The sequence below is a fragment of the Eurytemora carolleeae genome, unplaced genomic scaffold, assembly GCF_000591075.1.
Source record: "Eurytemora carolleeae unplaced genomic scaffold, Eaff_2.0 scaffold737, whole genome shotgun sequence".
Taxonomy (NCBI): Eukaryota; Metazoa; Arthropoda; class Copepoda; order Calanoida; family Temoridae; genus Eurytemora; species Eurytemora carolleeae.
Window position 1 is genome coordinate 89,029 of NW_019396677.1, and position 18,960 is coordinate 107,988.

An 18,960-nucleotide genomic window follows, 5' to 3' on the forward strand; every position below is an offset into this window, starting at 1 on the left:
AACTGAATCCCTCCAGTGGAATTATAAACCCCCAGGAAGGATATCTGAATCCCTCCAGTGGAATTATAAACCCCTAGGAAGGATAACTGAATCCCTCCAGTGGAATTATAACCCTCCAGGAAGGACATCTGAATCCCTCCAGTGGAATGTAAATCACTGTGCGTAAAGTTTTAAATTGTAAAAACCATTTTTTGAAACCCCTCCTGTGAAAATAAAATCCCTCCGGTGGTCTCCAGTAGAATCGAAATCTTACTACGAACTTCTTTGAGTCGACTTTTGATCACAATTTGACACTATGCAAAGACTTATTGCAAATACTGATTCACAACGTTACCTTAAAAGTTTGTTTAAACAAGTATACATTTTATATCAATGTTTACCTGACTATTTTCAATTTGGGGTTTTTACGAAAGTGGCTTGCGCATTTCTTCCCAGAGCATGAAGACATACAAGAATTTAAACCTAGAAAAACGACAATAGCTTCCACAGATAAATAGTTCAAGGGTACCGTTGTGAAACAAGCAATGGTATATTTGCATGGAGTGTCACATGAATAAAATAATGCTTGCATTCCCTATAATTTAAAATTTTTTAAAAAACATTTATTAGATAAATCTTTTTAATCAGAAATCGGAATAACATTTTTGAGACCATTAATTGGTATTTTATTTTGTTATCTTTTAGTAATATTGTTTCATCTAAAAAAATATGTAAAATAGAAACATTGGCATTTATTCGTTGTTCTCGTCGTGCATGTAAAAAAATCAAATGATTCCTACTTCTACAACTCTCATTTTTTTACCACGGGCATAGTTTTGAACAAATTACAGTTACTAAATATTTAATTCAAATTTAAAGTAAATTTTTTATGTGTTAGAGGGGGATAAAAAGTTTATGATAAAATTGAGTCATTTTTTTTAACATTTTTGATAAACTTAGATTAAACAGTCAGCATTTGCTAAATAGAAGTAATCATGTTTTTTTAAAGTTGAATCATTGATCGCTCCCTAGGTTCGCCACACTGTTCCAAATCTCACGCATATAAAATCAGACAGACTTGTACAGGTAAAAATTATACAACTTTGTTGCATAACTTTTAAACTTTTATGTCGGCTTTGTTTGTCTTGGCAAATATCTTTTTCTTGTATTTTTTTAGTGTGCAGGATTATATTTTCACAGGAAGACGTATTATTGCAGTCTTTTACAGAGCAAATATTTCATCGTTAATAAACGGTTCTGAGAAAACTTAATAAAATGCAAAATACAAAACCTCCCCATACACTTGTACTCCGAAAGCCTACTGCATATTTGATGTTTGTACTGTATGAATGGGCCATAATCTCTCAATATCCTTTATCAATAAACTGTCCAAAGTGTACACTGAGGCTAATATACGCGGACAGGTAGCTAAGATCAAACCCCCCTGGTAAATTTAGTTTTGTTCAAGAAGTGAAACATATCCGCCGTAATATTTAGAGTGGATTAGGATTAACTCATTAGTTTGCTCAAGAAATCTACAATTTTATTACAATTGAGCTTTTCTTAGAACAAAATAGGGGGTTTAGCGGACAAATTTTTAGATAATCTATTTGTTCTAAGACTACGTATGCGTTGGTACTATTTGACTTTAATATCTTACTTTTTATTGTCAAAGACAATTGATTAAGACTCATTTTTGGGTTAAAGACGACGTTGGCGTGTATTGGGTTAAGAATACAATTTTAAATGGCGAAAGCCGGCGTCGGTGCTATTTGGTTAAGAATCTCCCTGTTATTCTAGGATGTTGGAGTCAAAGAGAATCTAATAGTGGACACATACAAACAAACTCAAGGTGGGTATACACTACTTACAGTATGTTACATGGTACACTTCTTGCAGTACATTACAGAGTACACTACTTGCTGTACATTACATGGTACACTACTTGCAGTACATTACAGGTTACACTACTTGCTGTACGTTACATGGTACACTTCTTGCAGTACAATACAGGGTACACTACTTGCTGTACGTTACATGGTACACTGCTTACTGTACATTACATGGTACACTGCTTGCAGTACATTACAGGGTACACTACTTGCTGTACGTTACAGGGTACACTACTTGCTGTGCGTTACAGGGTACACTACTTGCTGTACATTACAGGATACACTACTTGCTGTACGTTACAGGGTACACTACTTGCTGTACATTAAAGGATACACTACTTGCTGTACATCACAGGGTACACTACTTGCTGTACGTTACAGGGTACATTAATTGCTGTACATTACAGGATACACTACTTGCTGTACATTGCATGTTACATTTCTTTCTGTACATTAGAGGGTACACTACTTGCTGTACGTTACAGTGTGCACTACTTGCTGTACATTACAGTATACACTATTTGCTGTACGTTACAGGGTACATTTCTTGCTGTACATTACAGGATACACTATTTACTGTACGTTACAGGGTACATTTCTTGCTGTACATTACAGGGTACACTACTTGCTGTAAGTTACATGGTACACTACTTGCTGTACATTACAGGATACACTGTTTGCTTTACGTTACAGGGTACATTTCTTGTTGTACATTACAGGGTACACTACTTGCTGTACATTACAGGATACACTACTTGCTGTACAGTACATGGTACATTTCTCGCTGTACATTACAGGGTACACTACTTGCTGTCCATTACATGATACACTACTTGCTGTACGTTACAGGGTTATCTTCTTGCTGTACAGTACAGGGTACACTACTTGCTGTACATTACAGGGTACACTACTTGCTGTATGTTACAGGGTTATCTACTTGCTGTACAGTACAGGGTACACTACTTGCTGTACATTACAGGGTAAGCTACTTGCTGTATGTTACAGGTTACACTACTTGCAGTACGTTACAGGGTACACTACTTTCAGTGCGTTACATTGTACACTACTTGCAGTACGTTACACTGTATAAGCTACTTGAAGTACGTTACAATGTACTCTACTTGCAGTACGTTACAGGGTACACTACTTGCAGTAATTACTTGGTACATTAATTTGACTGTATCATAAGGTACTTTAATTGCAGTACGTTAAAGAGTTACACTACTGCAGTACGCGAAAGAGTACACTACTTGCAGTAAATAATGAATTGTATCGCTTGTAGCACGTAAAAGAGTTTAATGTTTGCAATACAAAAAAAAGAAGTAAACAATGGAACTGGTTCACCATATAATAAACATGGTTCACCATATAATAAACAGATGAAGAACTAAGCCATTAAGAAGAGATATGCAAAAATCCAAGGTTATAATGCAAGAAAAGTTATTTCAGAGATGCACGCATCTTTTTTACTGCAGTGTACTGTGTACTGTATCTGGGCGGTAATGTAAGCACAGCACAAGGCGGATGTCACAGCAGGACATGGGATCCATCTTTCACATAAAAATCAATGAAATATTCTGATCATAGGAAACTATTATGTGAATTATCAAAATTTTCAAAATTCATTGTTTTTATCCTCCTCGGATACTAAACGAACACTTGCATCTATTCTTGTTTACAAATTCCGCCCAGAGAGAACTGGTTTCAATATGTACGCAGAGTATATGCAACTGCAATTAACTTTCCTTGTGTGTCACTAGGACAGGTGTTGCTTTTTATGGTTTCAAGTTTGTTGACTATAACCCTGAACCAACGATCCGTAAACTTACACACATGATGTCTCAGAGAAGGCTGCACAAATATTTCTGGTTTTGTTGTTGTTTCGCTGCAATTCTTCAAGCTCAGTGCGTCAGTGCAATTTGATTTAGCAAATGTAATTTTATGCATCCAAAAATTTATCAAGCTTGATTATACTATGTCGTATATATATATATCAATAAACCACGTATAAATCCAATTTTCATGACGATTAAAATGAATTTTTAAGAGAAGTAACATGAAAATGGTAAAAAATAATATAAACATTATAAATGAAGGATTTGTTAAGAAATATTTATTTTGTTATCAATTTTAGGAGAATGGTTGGTGCAGAAAAACATTTCAGCTCCTTACCCAGGTATTTTTATGCTAATTCACAAACTAAAATTGAAAAAAAAACCCTGTGAAACTACAAGTCGAAATATTTTGTTTCAGAACTGTAAAAATCAAAACATTATCTGATTTTTTATATCATTTTTAATCCAATGTCCTATTTATCCAAGTCTTAATTTTTTGCCCAATCGAACAACTTTTTATAATGGAAAGGGTCTCGAGGGGTCTTGATTCAAAAGTTTTTTGCTCCGAAGCCTTTCTATATCTATCTAAAAAAAATAAAGCTCTTTGCTCATGTATTATTATTAGGATATTAGGATGTCTGTATGTGTGGGTGTATGTATATATGTTAGCTATAGCTGGAAAAACGGATAAACCGAATTGGCTAATTTTGAGGAAACTCCTGGGAACCCCGGGGATCACATAGACTCAAAAAAATTTGAAATCGATTTTTTTATATTCGATTTTTTAAAAATTCCACGAGCAACGCTGGACATTTCAGCTAGTGATTTATAAAGTTGCAATCTCTGTTTGTCTGTTTGTATGTCCGATCATAACTCATATACCCCTTGAACGATTTGCCTCACAGTTTGTTTGGGTGACTTGTTAGAACCTCGGAAATGTGCTTTGTTTGTTTTAAGAAAGTTAATTGGGTGGAATATTGTAGAGAAAAATTAGTTTCTAGGCAAAGCTAGTGAAGTAATATTCTTTGTTTGTTTGTTTGTCTGTTTGGGTGTTTGTTTGTATGTCCGATCATAATTCCTGGTCAATTCACCTCAAATTTTAATTGGGCAACTTACTTAAATTGGTTTTACAATTTTAAGTTCGAGACAGTTTAGTCAAAGAGAATAGTATATATATATATTAGAGAGGAATTTACTAGAAAAAAGTGTAAAACGGCCATTTTGTTGTACTGTTTCCATACTGCAGGTGTACTTCACATATTTGCGCTATATAACCTTTTGGGCCCTGGAACATCATTTTATAGAAAATTTTAAATTAATATTAAAAGAAAACCAAATTATGAAATAGGCTGATTTCATAATTGACCAATGATCATTTCACATAGACGCTATGCCTTTCACTTTACAATCGGTGAATTTCCGTTATAACTATAAATCAAATGATGTTTTTTATTCACCTAATTCATTATAAAGTTTATTTAACAGCTTTAAAAAATTCGAAATTGAAATGGATAGTCTAGGGAACATACTGTATTAATGTACTCTACTGCATATAATTTGTGAACATTTACATGATTTGTACACTTTGAACTCCCTTTCAGGCTGAAAGGGACTGACAAAATTGATACCGAGGAATTTTCTAAATTACACTCTAATATATATTCTATTCTCTTTGACTTTAGTTCCCAGGCAATACTGGGTTCCTAATCTAGAATCTGATATAAAGATGGTCAAAATACCAGAATTAGATTAGGTCATCGGCTGCATCAAATTGTAAACCTCCATAAATTGATACAAATGATTTTACCCCTCTTATTTAACTAAAACATGGGTTTCTGCTAAAAAAATACTACCTCAAGAATTAAATAGAAACATAATTCTTTGAAAAATAAATAAGGGCTTTAAAAACCTTGATCAACTTTTTTCTGGGACACCCTGTATTTCTCCAATATCCAATCTCAGAAAACCTTGCAGGAGAGCAACACCGTAAATATTTTAGCTGGGTTTCCGGGGTTCATACTATAATTACTAATTGTCTTTGTTACAAGAAGGAGAGGGGGGCGGTTGATCAGATGGCAGGGGGGGGGGGTNTTGATTCTTGATTCTTGATTCTTGATTCTTGATTCTTGATTCTTGATTCTTGATTCTTGATTCTTGATTCTTGATTCTTGATTCTTGATTCTTGATTCTTGATTCTTGATTCTTGATTCTTGATTCTTGATTCTTGATTCTTGATTCTTGATTCTTGATTCTTGATTGATGATTCTTGATTCTTGATTCTTGATTCTTGATTGATGATTCTTGATTCTTGATTCTTGATTCTTGATTTATTCTCTATTCTTTATTCTTGATACTTGATTCTTGACTCTAGATACTTGATTCTTGATTCTTTATTCTTGATTTTTGATGCAATGAAATATATAGAATGTACAGGAGATCTTTTTATATTTAAGACCCCTTCTTAGACCTGTTTGGTCCCACTTGGACCTGTTTGGTCCGAATAGATGTGTTTGAAGGAAGGATAAGCTAAATCTTGTGAGAATGACAGAACTGTTATCTCAATGCCGAGTCCAAGGTTTAAACTAAACACAATATATTATTTATCGTAGAGGCAGCTAGGAATATAAATCATAATGCTTGATAACACGGGACTCCAGATTTAAAGTACGGGCAGTGTTTTTGATTAAAGGAACTGTAGACGTGATTTTAAGTACCTCTGCATTTGTAGAGAGGCTCGTGGCGTGTTAGATTCAGAACGATTCCCTTTTGAACTTTTGTCTAATCTAGAGGAACGTATATGCAAGTTCAAACTCGTTCAATAAGAATTTTTGAACCAGATTAATAACATTTCCGTGGTTCTACCGAGTTCAACGATCAAAATTGGAGGCCAGGGGTTCCAGACTTCTGATTGGACATAAAAACAAACAGAGATTACTACTTTATATACTTAGAAAATGTATTTAGAAGTAGGAGGAGTAGGAGGAGGGGGCGGGACACTATTAAAGGTTTTAAACTTGAACCTGTGGGGCCTGGGCTGGCCGCTAGGCGAGGACAAAGATCTCAGGTGAAGATGATTAAATAATGATTAATATTTGGATAATAACAATAATCCTAGGAAAAAAGAGATAAGTCCTTGAGAACAAAACTCCTACAATGAAACTGTATAACATGGATTCAGTTCAGTAAACTTGAAAACGCAGAAATTGTGCAGTGTGCAGTACTGACCCATTACACTTAATAAGTTCATTTCATGGTTCTGTTAGAACTATTTGCTTCCAATACATATTGCTTTAAAGTCGTCCATTTCATAGTTTTATGAGTATCACTGTATCTTAAAAACATAAGAACTGTTAGGAATATAATGAAATTGTTATATCTAGATTTATGGCCATAAGAGAAGAGCTTGTTGCAGGAAACTATGACATAGTCATGCTTCAGGTTTTTAAAATTAACTATGCATCCGTTCCATTGAATTAATTTATCAATTCTACCTTTTTTCTTATTTTCATTTTGCATTCGTCAAATTCTTTCATTACATTTAACTCTCCAATTATTTTCATTAATTTTCATTCATTAACTCATTCATATTTTCCGTTAATTAAAGGGAGTGACCGGCTAGACATGGTAGTTGAGCTGAGAGTGCAGTGTTTTAGAAACATTTTTCTTCTTTTTCATTCATCAATTTACTGCCATTTTTCTTTGATATCCTTCTTTTTCAATAATAAATTCACCCAACCTTTTTATTCATTAATCTGTTTTTTATTCATTAATCTGTTTTTCATTCATTAATCTGTTTTTTATTCATTAATCTGTTTTTCATTCATTAATCTGTTTTTCATTCATTAATCTGTTTTTCATTCATTAATCTGTTTTTCATTCATTTATCTGTTTTTCATTCATTAATCTGTTTTTCATTCATTACTCTGTTTTTCATTCATTGATCTGTTTTTCATTCATTAATCTGTTTTTCATTCATTAATCTGTTTTTCATTCATTAATCTGTTTTTCATTCATAAATCTGTTTTTCATCCTTTATTTCCGTTTATCTTTTTCATTAATAAATTCTCCCATTCATCTTATTTATTTTTAATGGCTAATCAATATGTGATGAATGTCGTCTTCAAAATAATTTTGTTTCTCTAAACTATTGAAATCCACAAAAGAAACAGAGATAGAGGGATCCGAAGCTCAATTAAAGTCTAATTATTTACATTCAACAAGTAGTTTTACGGTTCTAATTTGAATGAATGCATGCATAATTAGGTGAAGAATTAATTATTAATTCTTGACTAATTAATTAATTATTTAATTGCATAATTCAGGAGTTATGGTACAGAGCAGACTATGATATTCTGAGAGCTACAATGCCATATGTATCACAGTATGACAGTAAGTTTTACTTTTATAATAGATAGATAGATAGATAGATAGATAGAAAGATATATATATATATATAGATAGATAGATGGATGAATAGATAGATAGATAGATTGATAGATAGATAGATAGATAGATCGATAGACAGATAGATAGATAAATAGACAGATAGATAGATAGATAGATAGATAGATAGATAGATAGATAGATAGATAGATAAATAGACAGATAGCACTGAAACTAAGTAAGTTATGCATGTTTGAAGTTTGTCTATTTTGGCATGGTTGTCAGTAAATTAATATTTTGGCATGGAATTGTCAATAAAATAAGTATTCTGGTATGGTTGTCAATAAATTGATATTTTGGCATGGTTGTCAATAAATTAGTATTTTGGCATTGTTGTCAATGTATTAATATTTCGGCATGGTTGTCAGTAAATTAATATTTTGGCATGGATTTCAAAGAGTGGTCGGTTGTATACATCACGATATGTTTACGTATCTAACGCTGTACACTGAATATAAGTTTTGTAAATTAGATAGACACTTAATATGGATATAACGAAGACGAAGACATTTTTATCCAAAATATGCACAGGATAAAACTCATAAAGAAGATCATTCAGAAATTCGTTTCAATGCGAAAATTACATCTTTTTAGGCTAAAGAATGAAAGAAAAAAACTAACAGTCGTCAAGAAACTAATAAGTTGGTTTTTTTTTAAAATAAATAAAATTATATTTTTAGGTATAAACTCTGGCTGTACTAGTTTTATCCTACCCCTGGGGTGCTCAGGGCTAACTGTTTTATCTAAATATCCTATAGTGGATGTAAGTATATTAATATACACAAATTCTACAGGGCAAGGGGGGGGGGAATGTGTGATTAGTGTCATATTAAAAAAAATTATCTTTGTGTGTGATCGACTGTTAACTCTTTCCTAAAACTCCAATTTTCTTTTATATTTCTACCTTGAGTTTTTATCTATAGCAGAATTCAAAGTTTTAAATATCAAAGAACTACAACATCAGGTTGCAAAGATACAGGGATTGCAAAAATAGAGTTTGTTGATTCCTTAACATCATCAGATGATGCCAAATTAAGTTTAAAATTCGGATCCACGTAATACATATAGAGTATTTTAACACGAATTTTAAATTCTTCTTACATCTCAAAAGTTGACATAGGACTCTTTTACATTTACACAGTTTATTCTTCGAATTTCCCATGAACATAAAATGGCAAAAAAAAATTTTTTTTTAAGTTACGGTGATACAACTATCAATTAAACTGTATTTTTGTACAATGTACACATTACTACTTGTTTATTAATCGAGTAAATATAATCTAGCTAAACTCATCCAAGGTCAATGTACACAAAGTACGTTTTCATGATTCACAGTCTGTTATACATTTTATTTTAAGAACAAGTTTTAATTTTTAAGAGGACTGTAAGTGTAATTTCAAGTAAATTGATTGATTCCGTTAATCAGATTAAACTGATTACGCTTATCAGATTAGATTTATTCTGTTAATAAGATTATATTGATTCCGTCAATCAGGTTCAACTGATTACGCTTATCAGATTAGATTTATTCTGTTAATAAGATTATATTGATTCCGTCAATCAGATTAAAATGATTACGCTTATCAGATTAGATTTATTCTGTTAATAAGATTATATTGATTCCGTCAATCAGATTAAACTGATTACGTTTATCAGATTAGATTTATTCTGTTTATAAGATTATATTGATTCCGTTATTCAGATTTGATTGATTCCATTTATCAGGTTCGATTGATTCCGATAATCAGATTCGATTGATTGCATTAATCATTTTTAACTTATACATTTAATTTATTAGATTCGAATGATTCTGTTGAATGATTGATTTAATTAATCATGTTCGATTAATTTAATTCATTTAGGCTTGATTGCATCGTTTTATAAGGTTCAATTAATTTTTTATACTACAAGGTTCAATTAATTTTGAATATTTAGATTCGATTGAATCCGTTTATCAGGCTTGATTGGTTTTGTATATGTAGGTTTGATGGTATATTCAATTGAATCCGTTTATTAGGCTTGATTGATTCCTTTAATCATATTCGATCTATTCCGTTTATCACATTGGATCGATTCCGTTAACCAGGTTCGATTGATTTTGCATATTTAGGTTCGATTGATTCCGTTAACCAGATTCGATTGATTTTGTATATTTAGGTTCGATTGATTCCGTTTAATCATCGAGGAAATTTTTGGAGATTCGATGGAGAAATATTCGTTAGAAAAGGTGAGATTTGGTTTAAAGTAAAACCTAGAATAGTCGGGATCAGACGATATTAAATAGTCGGGATCAGACGATATTAAATAGTCGGGATCAGACGATATTAAATAGTCGGGATCAGCCGATATTAAATAGTCGGGATCAGACGATATTAAATAGTCGGGATCAGACGATATTAAATAGTCCGGATCAGACGATATTAAATAGTCGGGATCAGACGATATAAAATAGTCGGGATCAGACGATATTAAATAGTCGGGATCAGACGATATTAAATAGTCGGGATCAGACGATATTAAATAGTCGGGATCAGACGATATTAAATAGCTCCGCTACAAAGTACACATTATTATCTGAAAAAATTATGTCTGAGGTGAAAACCTTTGTAATATTAATCCCGTGATGAAGCGCTTATATCCATATCTTTTGTCGACCAAATGTACATATCCTGTTATCGGAAAACATGGCAGGGATAACTAGAATATAAGGATCAATCATATTATCTTGAAATTAAAAATTAACAATATTGAAATGAAGTTTAGTAGATTAGTACTATTTCTCACAAGTTTTGATTCCAATTCTGATGGGAGATCTTTAAATAAAAGTCAAATAACTTCTAGATTGTTAAGTTTTAACGTTAATTTGCATACAGTTAAATTTTATTGATAAATATATTCAAAACGGTTATTAATCATCTTAATTACATTTATATATTTATCTATATTTATACTTTGCTTGTCTGTCTGTTTGTTTGTCTGCTTGTCAATAAACATCAAAACGGCTGAACCGATTGGGCCCACATTGTGTGTGGTATATCACATGACCCAAGGGAAAGTTTATGGATGCTTATAATTTCAAAAAGTGTTCTAAATTTGTTTTTTGATCTTGTTAAATTTTTTTTTTAAATCCACGAAAAAATATTATTTAATCTGCGAACTTTCTTTTTTGTTTTGTACACAGATAGATCCACAACTAAAAGTTGAAATGAAAGATAGGTGCGACGCGCCCTAAAATCCCAGTTAAGAATATTTGTATTGAAAATAAAACAAAATCAAATATACATTTATTTAACATTAATTATATTTTCAAAATCTTATTATATGAATAAAAATTTAAAATTTCCCGAATTTTTCTGTTTTTGTTATGTTGGATTTCCAAATCAAATAATCTTGAACCAAAATCTTTTATTTTTGATCATTTCGATCTTTTATGTCTCAACTAAAATTGGATAGAAGCAAACAAGCCAAACATATGTACATATGTATAGTATTTTCAACTTTTTCAGTTTAAATATACATTTTTACATGTTTTAATATATATTTCTTCCAAGACAAAATGTTTCATATGGGTCTAACCCAATCATCCGTTGGAAAATATGTATATATAGATTTCAATCATATTATAAATATAATAATAAATAAGGTAAAAAGACCCCAAGCTAATCCAGTGCACAAACAGTAAGGAATTGTTCGACCATATGCTTGTATTATTGAACCAAATTAATGACCAATTTTTCAAATAGAATTTTAAATAGAATTCATTCCAAATAAAACAATTTTAGAAAATTATAATATTAAAGGTTAGTTATAATTTATTTTGTGTTTTGTAATTTAGATTAAAAGAAAAAAAGTCAAATGGTTTTTATTTTAGGGCTAGGTATAGCTCGCATTCTGTATTTAGACAAAACTATAGATGTCTTCACAACTCATCTAGTTTCTTATACTAAGGTAATATTATCTTATAAGCTTCTTAAGGTAGCAGCTGCCTTTTAAGTAGCATTTTTCTTAATTTTTAATGTGGTAATTTTCTTGAAAAGTTTACAAAGTCGTTGTCTTGTAAAATTAAAAAGAAGCAGCTACATTGTAAAGTTAATGAACTAGCATTTTTCTCTTAAAATTTATGAAATAGTAGTTGTCTAATAAAATGAGAAAGTAGCAATTTTCTTGTTAATTTTATAAAGTAACAGTTTTCTTGTAAAGTTTATGAAGTAACAGTTGTCTTGTAAAGTTTATGAAGTAACAGTTGTCTTGTAAAGTTTATGAAGTAATATTTTTTTGCAAAGTTTATGAAGTAACAGTTGTCTTGTAAAGTTTATGAAGTAACAGTTGTCTTGTAAAGTGTATGAAGTTACAGTTGTCTCGTTAAGTTTATAAAGTAGCAATTTTTTTTTGTTAAGTATATAAAGTAGCATAATAGTATTTGTTTTTAAAAGTTTTTGGAGTAGCAGCTTTCTTGTTAAGTATATAAAGTAGCATAATAGTATTTTTTCTTTAAATTTTTTGAAGTAGCAGCTTTCTTGTTAAGTTTTCAAGTAAATGTTTAAATATTCTCAAATAAAAGTAGGTTTTCATCTATCTTGTAATTTAAATATGTTCTAGGCGGATGATAACAAGTTAGTTCGATATATGCAGGTCAACACTATTATATTCTTATCTTAAATTTAAATATTAATCGTTATTGCAGCAAAATCAAAATTAATTGATTAAACAGGGCATTCGGGCATTTTCACACAAGTTGGCAAAAAACACGACTTCCACGTTTCAAGTACAAAAGTAATTGAATAAGTCAAGCATTATCATACTTTTATTTTGAATTTTGTTAATGTGTCTCAAAATACTTTGGATAAGTTTTCTTTAATTCTATTTAGTATTTATTCATTGATCTGTTCCTTAACTTTTAGGCCACAGAGACTGTAAATCTAATTTCTAAGTCAGGTATGTTAGTCGTTAATACTTCATTTACTAAACCAACCAATCAACTAATCAATAAATCAATCATGTCTAAGATTATCAATCAACTAATCAAAGTGCTGCCAATCAATTAATCAATTAAGAACTAATCAATCACTGAACTGATCAATCAAATGAACAGGGAATCCAATCGATTCAATCAATTAATCAGCCGTCCAACGAATTTATCATCTTGCACTATAATACAATTGAAACTGACATTTGTAATTTATATTAAAACAATAAACATTTGTTTCAAACAGTACAGATTATTAATTGTGTAAAAATGTCTGATTAAAAACCGGAATACTTGCCACAATATATTTACATGTATATAACGGTTCGCTCCGGGGTGTAATTATATATATTAAGAATGAAAATATTTTATGTATGATGAATATGATGAATATATATATTGTAATCTCTTGGAAACCAGCGTTAACTCATAGTTACTCCCGCCGTTTACCCGCTCTTTGTCGTAAATTACGATTTCAGCTATTTTATTCATTTTAGAATCTCAAAACCAATCTAGGAATTCCTGTTGTTCTCCCGAGTTCCCTAATCAAAATTTGAGGAAAATTGGTCTAGGGTTCATGAGTTATGATCGGGAATGTTCTTGACTGAGTTCCAGAAATTGGAATTTTGTATGTTAATGACTTTTATCGAGAAATTTAAGTTTCCAGTGAAAAGCAGGGTTTCCAAGCAAATATATTATATGTCTGTAGATGCTGATATAACCCTATTTGGTGGAGATATCAACGCTACTCCTATTGACAACATGCATCAACCGTATGGTATGCTAAGGTTTGTGATTTTCTATTGTATTCAATATTTATTCACAACAATACGTATTTACAATATTTACAACATTAAAGAGAGTGCTCATGAATTTTATTAGGGGCTATAACACAAATAGACTTTTTCATTGAAATCTATATTGTTTGTATGTATGGATGTATGTCACTCTAGTATGAGTTCTCAATGTGTCTGCAAATGTGCTTTGTCACTCAATGCATACTATATATCTTCAAGAAGTAAGAACCAAAGAGCTATGGAATGAATTTCGTTGTTCTTTTCCCCCCCTGTACTTAAGAAATGTCGCTACGGTTTTTTTTAAATAGTTTAAAATCATATCTAACATTTAATTTCATAAAAAATATGAGTAAACTAGAAGTCCACTGTTTTCTGGATCTCACTATGTCGACAGTATAGTATGGTTTGATTACAAACAATTTTTGATAATAATGTGCTTGACAAATTATTTAAAGGTAAGTTTTATGACCCTTCATTATATCTTTTGTAACATCAAATTTTGAACATTTCCATAGGCTAATTTATTTATGGAATGTTTAAGAGTTTGCGGTGTAAAACAGCTAAAAAAGAGGGGTAATTAGAGACCCATTTTTTAGCTGCTTGTTATATGTAGTTCACAAGTTGATGGACAAATTTCATCTTTAATTATCTATCTATCTATCTATCTATCTATCTATCTATCTATCTATCTATCTATCTATCTATCTATCTATCTATCTATCTATCTGTCTATCTATATATCTATCTATCTATCTATCTATCTATCTATTTATCTATCTATTTATCTATCTATTTATCTATCTATCTATCTATCTATCTATCTATATATTTATCTATCTATCTATCTAGAACTGTTCTGAAGGATGCTATGGTGGATAAGTATCCAGGTTCCTCCTTCCATCCCCTCTTCGCTACATTTGGAAACTCAGAGAACACTTACACAAGGTGACATTCATTAATTCATTCATTCAGACATCATTTCATTCATTTATTGATTTATGATTCATCGATTCATAGATTTATTAATTTATTTATTCATTTCCTTTTTTATTCATTACTCATTAACTAATTCATTTATACATTATTTGATTCAATAATTCATCGATTCATTGACTTGTTAAGTTGTTATTTCATTGATTCCCAAATTCATTAATTCATTAATTTATTAGATTTTCATTTAAAAATTAATTGATTCCTTAAGTAATTATTTTATGGTTTTTATTAATTAAATTTATTCATTAATTTCTTAATTTATTTATTAATTCATCAATTCATTAATTCAGTAGTTCATTAATTCCTTGATTTATTTCTTTATTATGAATCAATAAATACATAAATTACATAAATTACTTAAATTACTTACTAATTAATTAATCATTAAATAATAAAGTAATTAATTTATTAATTCTTTAAATAAATCATTAATTCGTTCATTAATTAGAGATATTACATTTTTATTAATAAGAGATCTTTCATTTTTATTAATTAGAGATCTCCCATCTTAATATTTATAACATAAGCTTTTAAATAAGTTTTTAATCTTGAAAATGCATTTATTATAATCAAGGATCTGTTTGCATGCATATAAATATATATTAATATATTTTTTAAATACTTATTAACTACACCATGCTACTTAGTTTTGGTACAGGGTGTCCCACGAAACATGACAGTATGCAAGACGACTTGAATGTCGTCTTGATTTTTGATATAATTTGCTGCGTTTATTTGTCAACCTAATTTTAGAAGGAAATTTCTAGAGACAATAATCACAAAATACCCCTAGTCCTGCCATTTCCAAAATGTGGTCTGCCTTTTTTGTGCTTTCAATATTGCCCGAGATATGAAGAATTTCGTTCAGATTTCGACAATTTTGCTTTTATTTAACAAAATTGAAATCTGAACCAAACTCTTTATATCTCCGGTAATATTGAAAGCACAAAAAACGCAGACCACTTTTTGGAAATGCCAGGGCTAGGAGAATTATGTGATAATTGTTTCAAGAATCATACATGTTTAAGTAGATAGAAGACTAAACGTCACAAATAAATTCAAATATCAAAGACGAATTTCAAGTCGTCTTGCTATTGTCATGTTTCGTGGGAAACCCTGTAGTTAATCACACATTTTAGTTTCATATTTTTGAATTATTAATTTTTATTTTGATATTTTAAATCTAATCAATTTAAAACAAAACGTTCGTTCATAATGCAATTTTGTAAGAAAAATCATTAAACAATTTAAGAACATATAACGAATATAACCGCATGTCATGTTAACTTTAACAACCTTCATATAAAGATTATAAGATTTATAGATGTGAATTAAACCTATCAAATGAACTCAAAAATATTTTAATTAATGAATGATTTATGAAATTACAAATGGGCATTCATCATAATTTTGTTATCAAAACTTTAATTAAATCTTTTAACTAATAAAAACTAATTAATGATTGATCTAGGCATTATAAACCGGAGAGAATAGACTACCTCATGTATAGGTCAGGTCATAACATTTGAAACAAGATTTTGTTTGAAATGAAATCAGAATGAAAAAGTTCCAAATTCACTTTTTTTTATCTGTCAAAAAAAATATTATCATTTATTTATTTCTATTACATTATTATCATTCTTACGCTTTTTATTATTACTATTAATATTATTATTATTATTATTATTACTATTTTTATTATTATTAATTATCATTATTATTATTATCATTATTATTATTGGTGTAGGAGTATTGACAGTATATCAATGAAAACTGTTGAGTTTACTATGCCGATAATGTTAACCAGGTATTTCTATTGAATTCGATTGATTCCAATTTTACTTCAATCTGATATTTCTAAAATGAGAAATTGATCTGGCTCGGAATACATAATATTGTAAACTTTAATCAATCAATTAGTATTCAATTAGTTTTCGATTAGTTTTCAATTAGTTTTCAATTCATTCATATTTATTCATATTTTATTCAACTCCAAAGCACAAGATAATACAAATAAAAAATCACAATTTACTATGTAGTTTNGGTTGATTAGTATTATGTTGTGGTCTAAATCCATATTGATGTTGATAGAAAATCTCAAACTTGTTAAGATATTTAAACATTTGAGTCGCAGCTATTTTTTCAAGAAGTTTACTTAGCGCTGGTAGAATACTAATTGGTCTGTAGTTATTAAATTTATTTTTTTGTTCAGTTTTAAAGATAGGAATTATTTTTGCACATTTATAATCACTAGGGATATATCCTGTTTTAAAAGAAAGGTTAAACAAATGCGCTATTGGATAGACAATACTTTCAATTATTTCCTTCAGTAGCTTGGTAGAAATATTGTCCTTTCCTGAACTGTTTTTAGGTTTAAGTTTACTCACTGTTTCAGGAATAATTTCTGGTGTAATATTTGCAAACACAAAATTTTCCTTGGATGGCTCCTTCAGATATGTTTCAAAATTGACATTAGAATCCGGAATATGACTAGACAATCTGGGTCCAACGTTCACAAAAAAGTCATTAAAACCCTCTGCTATTTCAGCAGATCCCACAAAAACTTTTTTTATCATCAGTGAAAATTTCAGGAACTGAATGACTTTTTTCCTTAGAAGATATAATAGAGTTCAGTAAAGACCAGGTCTTTTTGATGTCTTTTGAGTATTCTGTAAATTTTGAAGAAAAATAACTAATTTTGGCCTTTTTTATTGTTGTACGATAAACAGAATTATATTTTCTAAAAGTTTCTATATTTATTTTAGTTGGATTCAGGATTTTTTTCTTAAATAATTTTTCTTTTTGTTTTCTTGACACTAGCAAGAAGGACGTAAACCAAGGGTTAACAGAATTTTTATTTTTGTTTGGCTTATATTTGCTAAATGGAAAGCTTTCTTCATAAATATTATTTAAGGTGTTAGAAAATTCAGAAAAGGCTGTAGAAGGATCTTCATTTATCATAACATGAGTCCAGTCATTGAGTAACAGTTTTTCCTTGAACTTGGTTTTATTTTCGATTGAAGTGTTTCTAATTAGAACTGGTTTGCTACCAATATTATCTTCGTGTTGTGTACATTTAGACAATGAAAATACGGGTAAATGGTCAGATAAAGGCAAATCGTTTATGTATATGAGAAAAAGTAGGGGCCCAAGAACACTTCCCTAGCTAATTAGTTTTGAATTAGAATTCATTTAGCTTTCAATTAGTATTTAATTAGCATTCATTTAGTTTTCAATTAGTTTTCAAATAGTTTTTAATTAGTATTCAATTAGCATTTATTTAGTATTAAATTAGCATTCAATAAGTTTTCGATTAGTATTCAATTATTATTCAATTAGCATTGATTTAGTTTTCAATTAGTTTTTAATTAGTTTTCAATTAGAATTCATTTAGTTTTCAATAAGTTTTCAATTAGTTTTCGATTTGTATTCAATAGTATTCAATTAGAATTCATTTAGTTTTCAATTAGTTTTCAATTAGTTTTCAATTAGTATTCAATAGTATGCAATTAGAATTCATTTAGTTTTCAATTAGGTTTCAATTAGTTTTCAAGGAGAAAATTGTTAAAAACGACCAATACCGAAAAACGTAGTGCCCATACAAATTCAGAAAGATGCAACATTCAACTCGGATCGTAAACAAATCAATTTAATTCCAAACAAATTATTCAGATATTACAAACAATAGTCGTTGATTATTTTTCGACACATTCGTAAATAGTTGAAATTTGATATTTCTTCGATGTGAGTCGTTTTTAAATATCTCCATATAATTATTTAATTAAAAAAACTAAATATCTGCAACATTCCATCATCAGAATTCTTCCGATGTATGGCTTATTTAGGGTTTAATTGTATCTATCTATCTATCTATCTATCTATCTATCTATCTATCTATCTATCTATCTATCTATCTATCTATCTATCTATCTATCTATCTATCTATCTATGTATCTATGTATCTATCTAGGGCTGCTGATGGACGAATTATCTCTGTAAGTGATCATGAACCCTTGTCTGCCACCTTTCTAATCCATGATTACAGGGAAAACAAA

General features: G+C 29.9%; 1 protein-coding gene across 1 annotated transcript in view; it reads left to right on the forward strand.

Annotated features, from left to right (window-relative positions):
* The window catches only part of LOC111707263 (putative neutral sphingomyelinase), a 28,263-nt gene that overhangs the window by 8,067 nt on the left and 1,236 nt on the right, over positions 1–18,960 (forward strand). The window contains exons 5-20 of the mRNA XM_023480332.1: positions 1,012–1,065; positions 1,780–1,831; positions 4,006–4,047; positions 6,671–6,770; positions 7,087–7,144; positions 8,029–8,095; positions 8,830–8,912; positions 10,307–10,376; positions 12,021–12,097; positions 12,749–12,781; positions 13,051–13,084; positions 13,825–13,903; positions 14,762–14,857; positions 16,377–16,415; positions 16,653–16,712; positions 18,876–18,950. Of these exons, the coding sequence (XP_023336100.1) occupies positions 1,012–1,065; positions 1,780–1,831; positions 4,006–4,047; positions 6,671–6,770; positions 7,087–7,144; positions 8,029–8,095; positions 8,830–8,912; positions 10,307–10,376; positions 12,021–12,097; positions 12,749–12,781; positions 13,051–13,084; positions 13,825–13,903; positions 14,762–14,857; positions 16,377–16,415; positions 16,653–16,712; positions 18,876–18,950 (1,019 nt within the window). The remainder of the gene's footprint in view (positions 1–1,011; positions 1,066–1,779; positions 1,832–4,005; positions 4,048–6,670; positions 6,771–7,086; positions 7,145–8,028; positions 8,096–8,829; positions 8,913–10,306; positions 10,377–12,020; positions 12,098–12,748; positions 12,782–13,050; positions 13,085–13,824; positions 13,904–14,761; positions 14,858–16,376; positions 16,416–16,652; positions 16,713–18,875; positions 18,951–18,960) is intronic.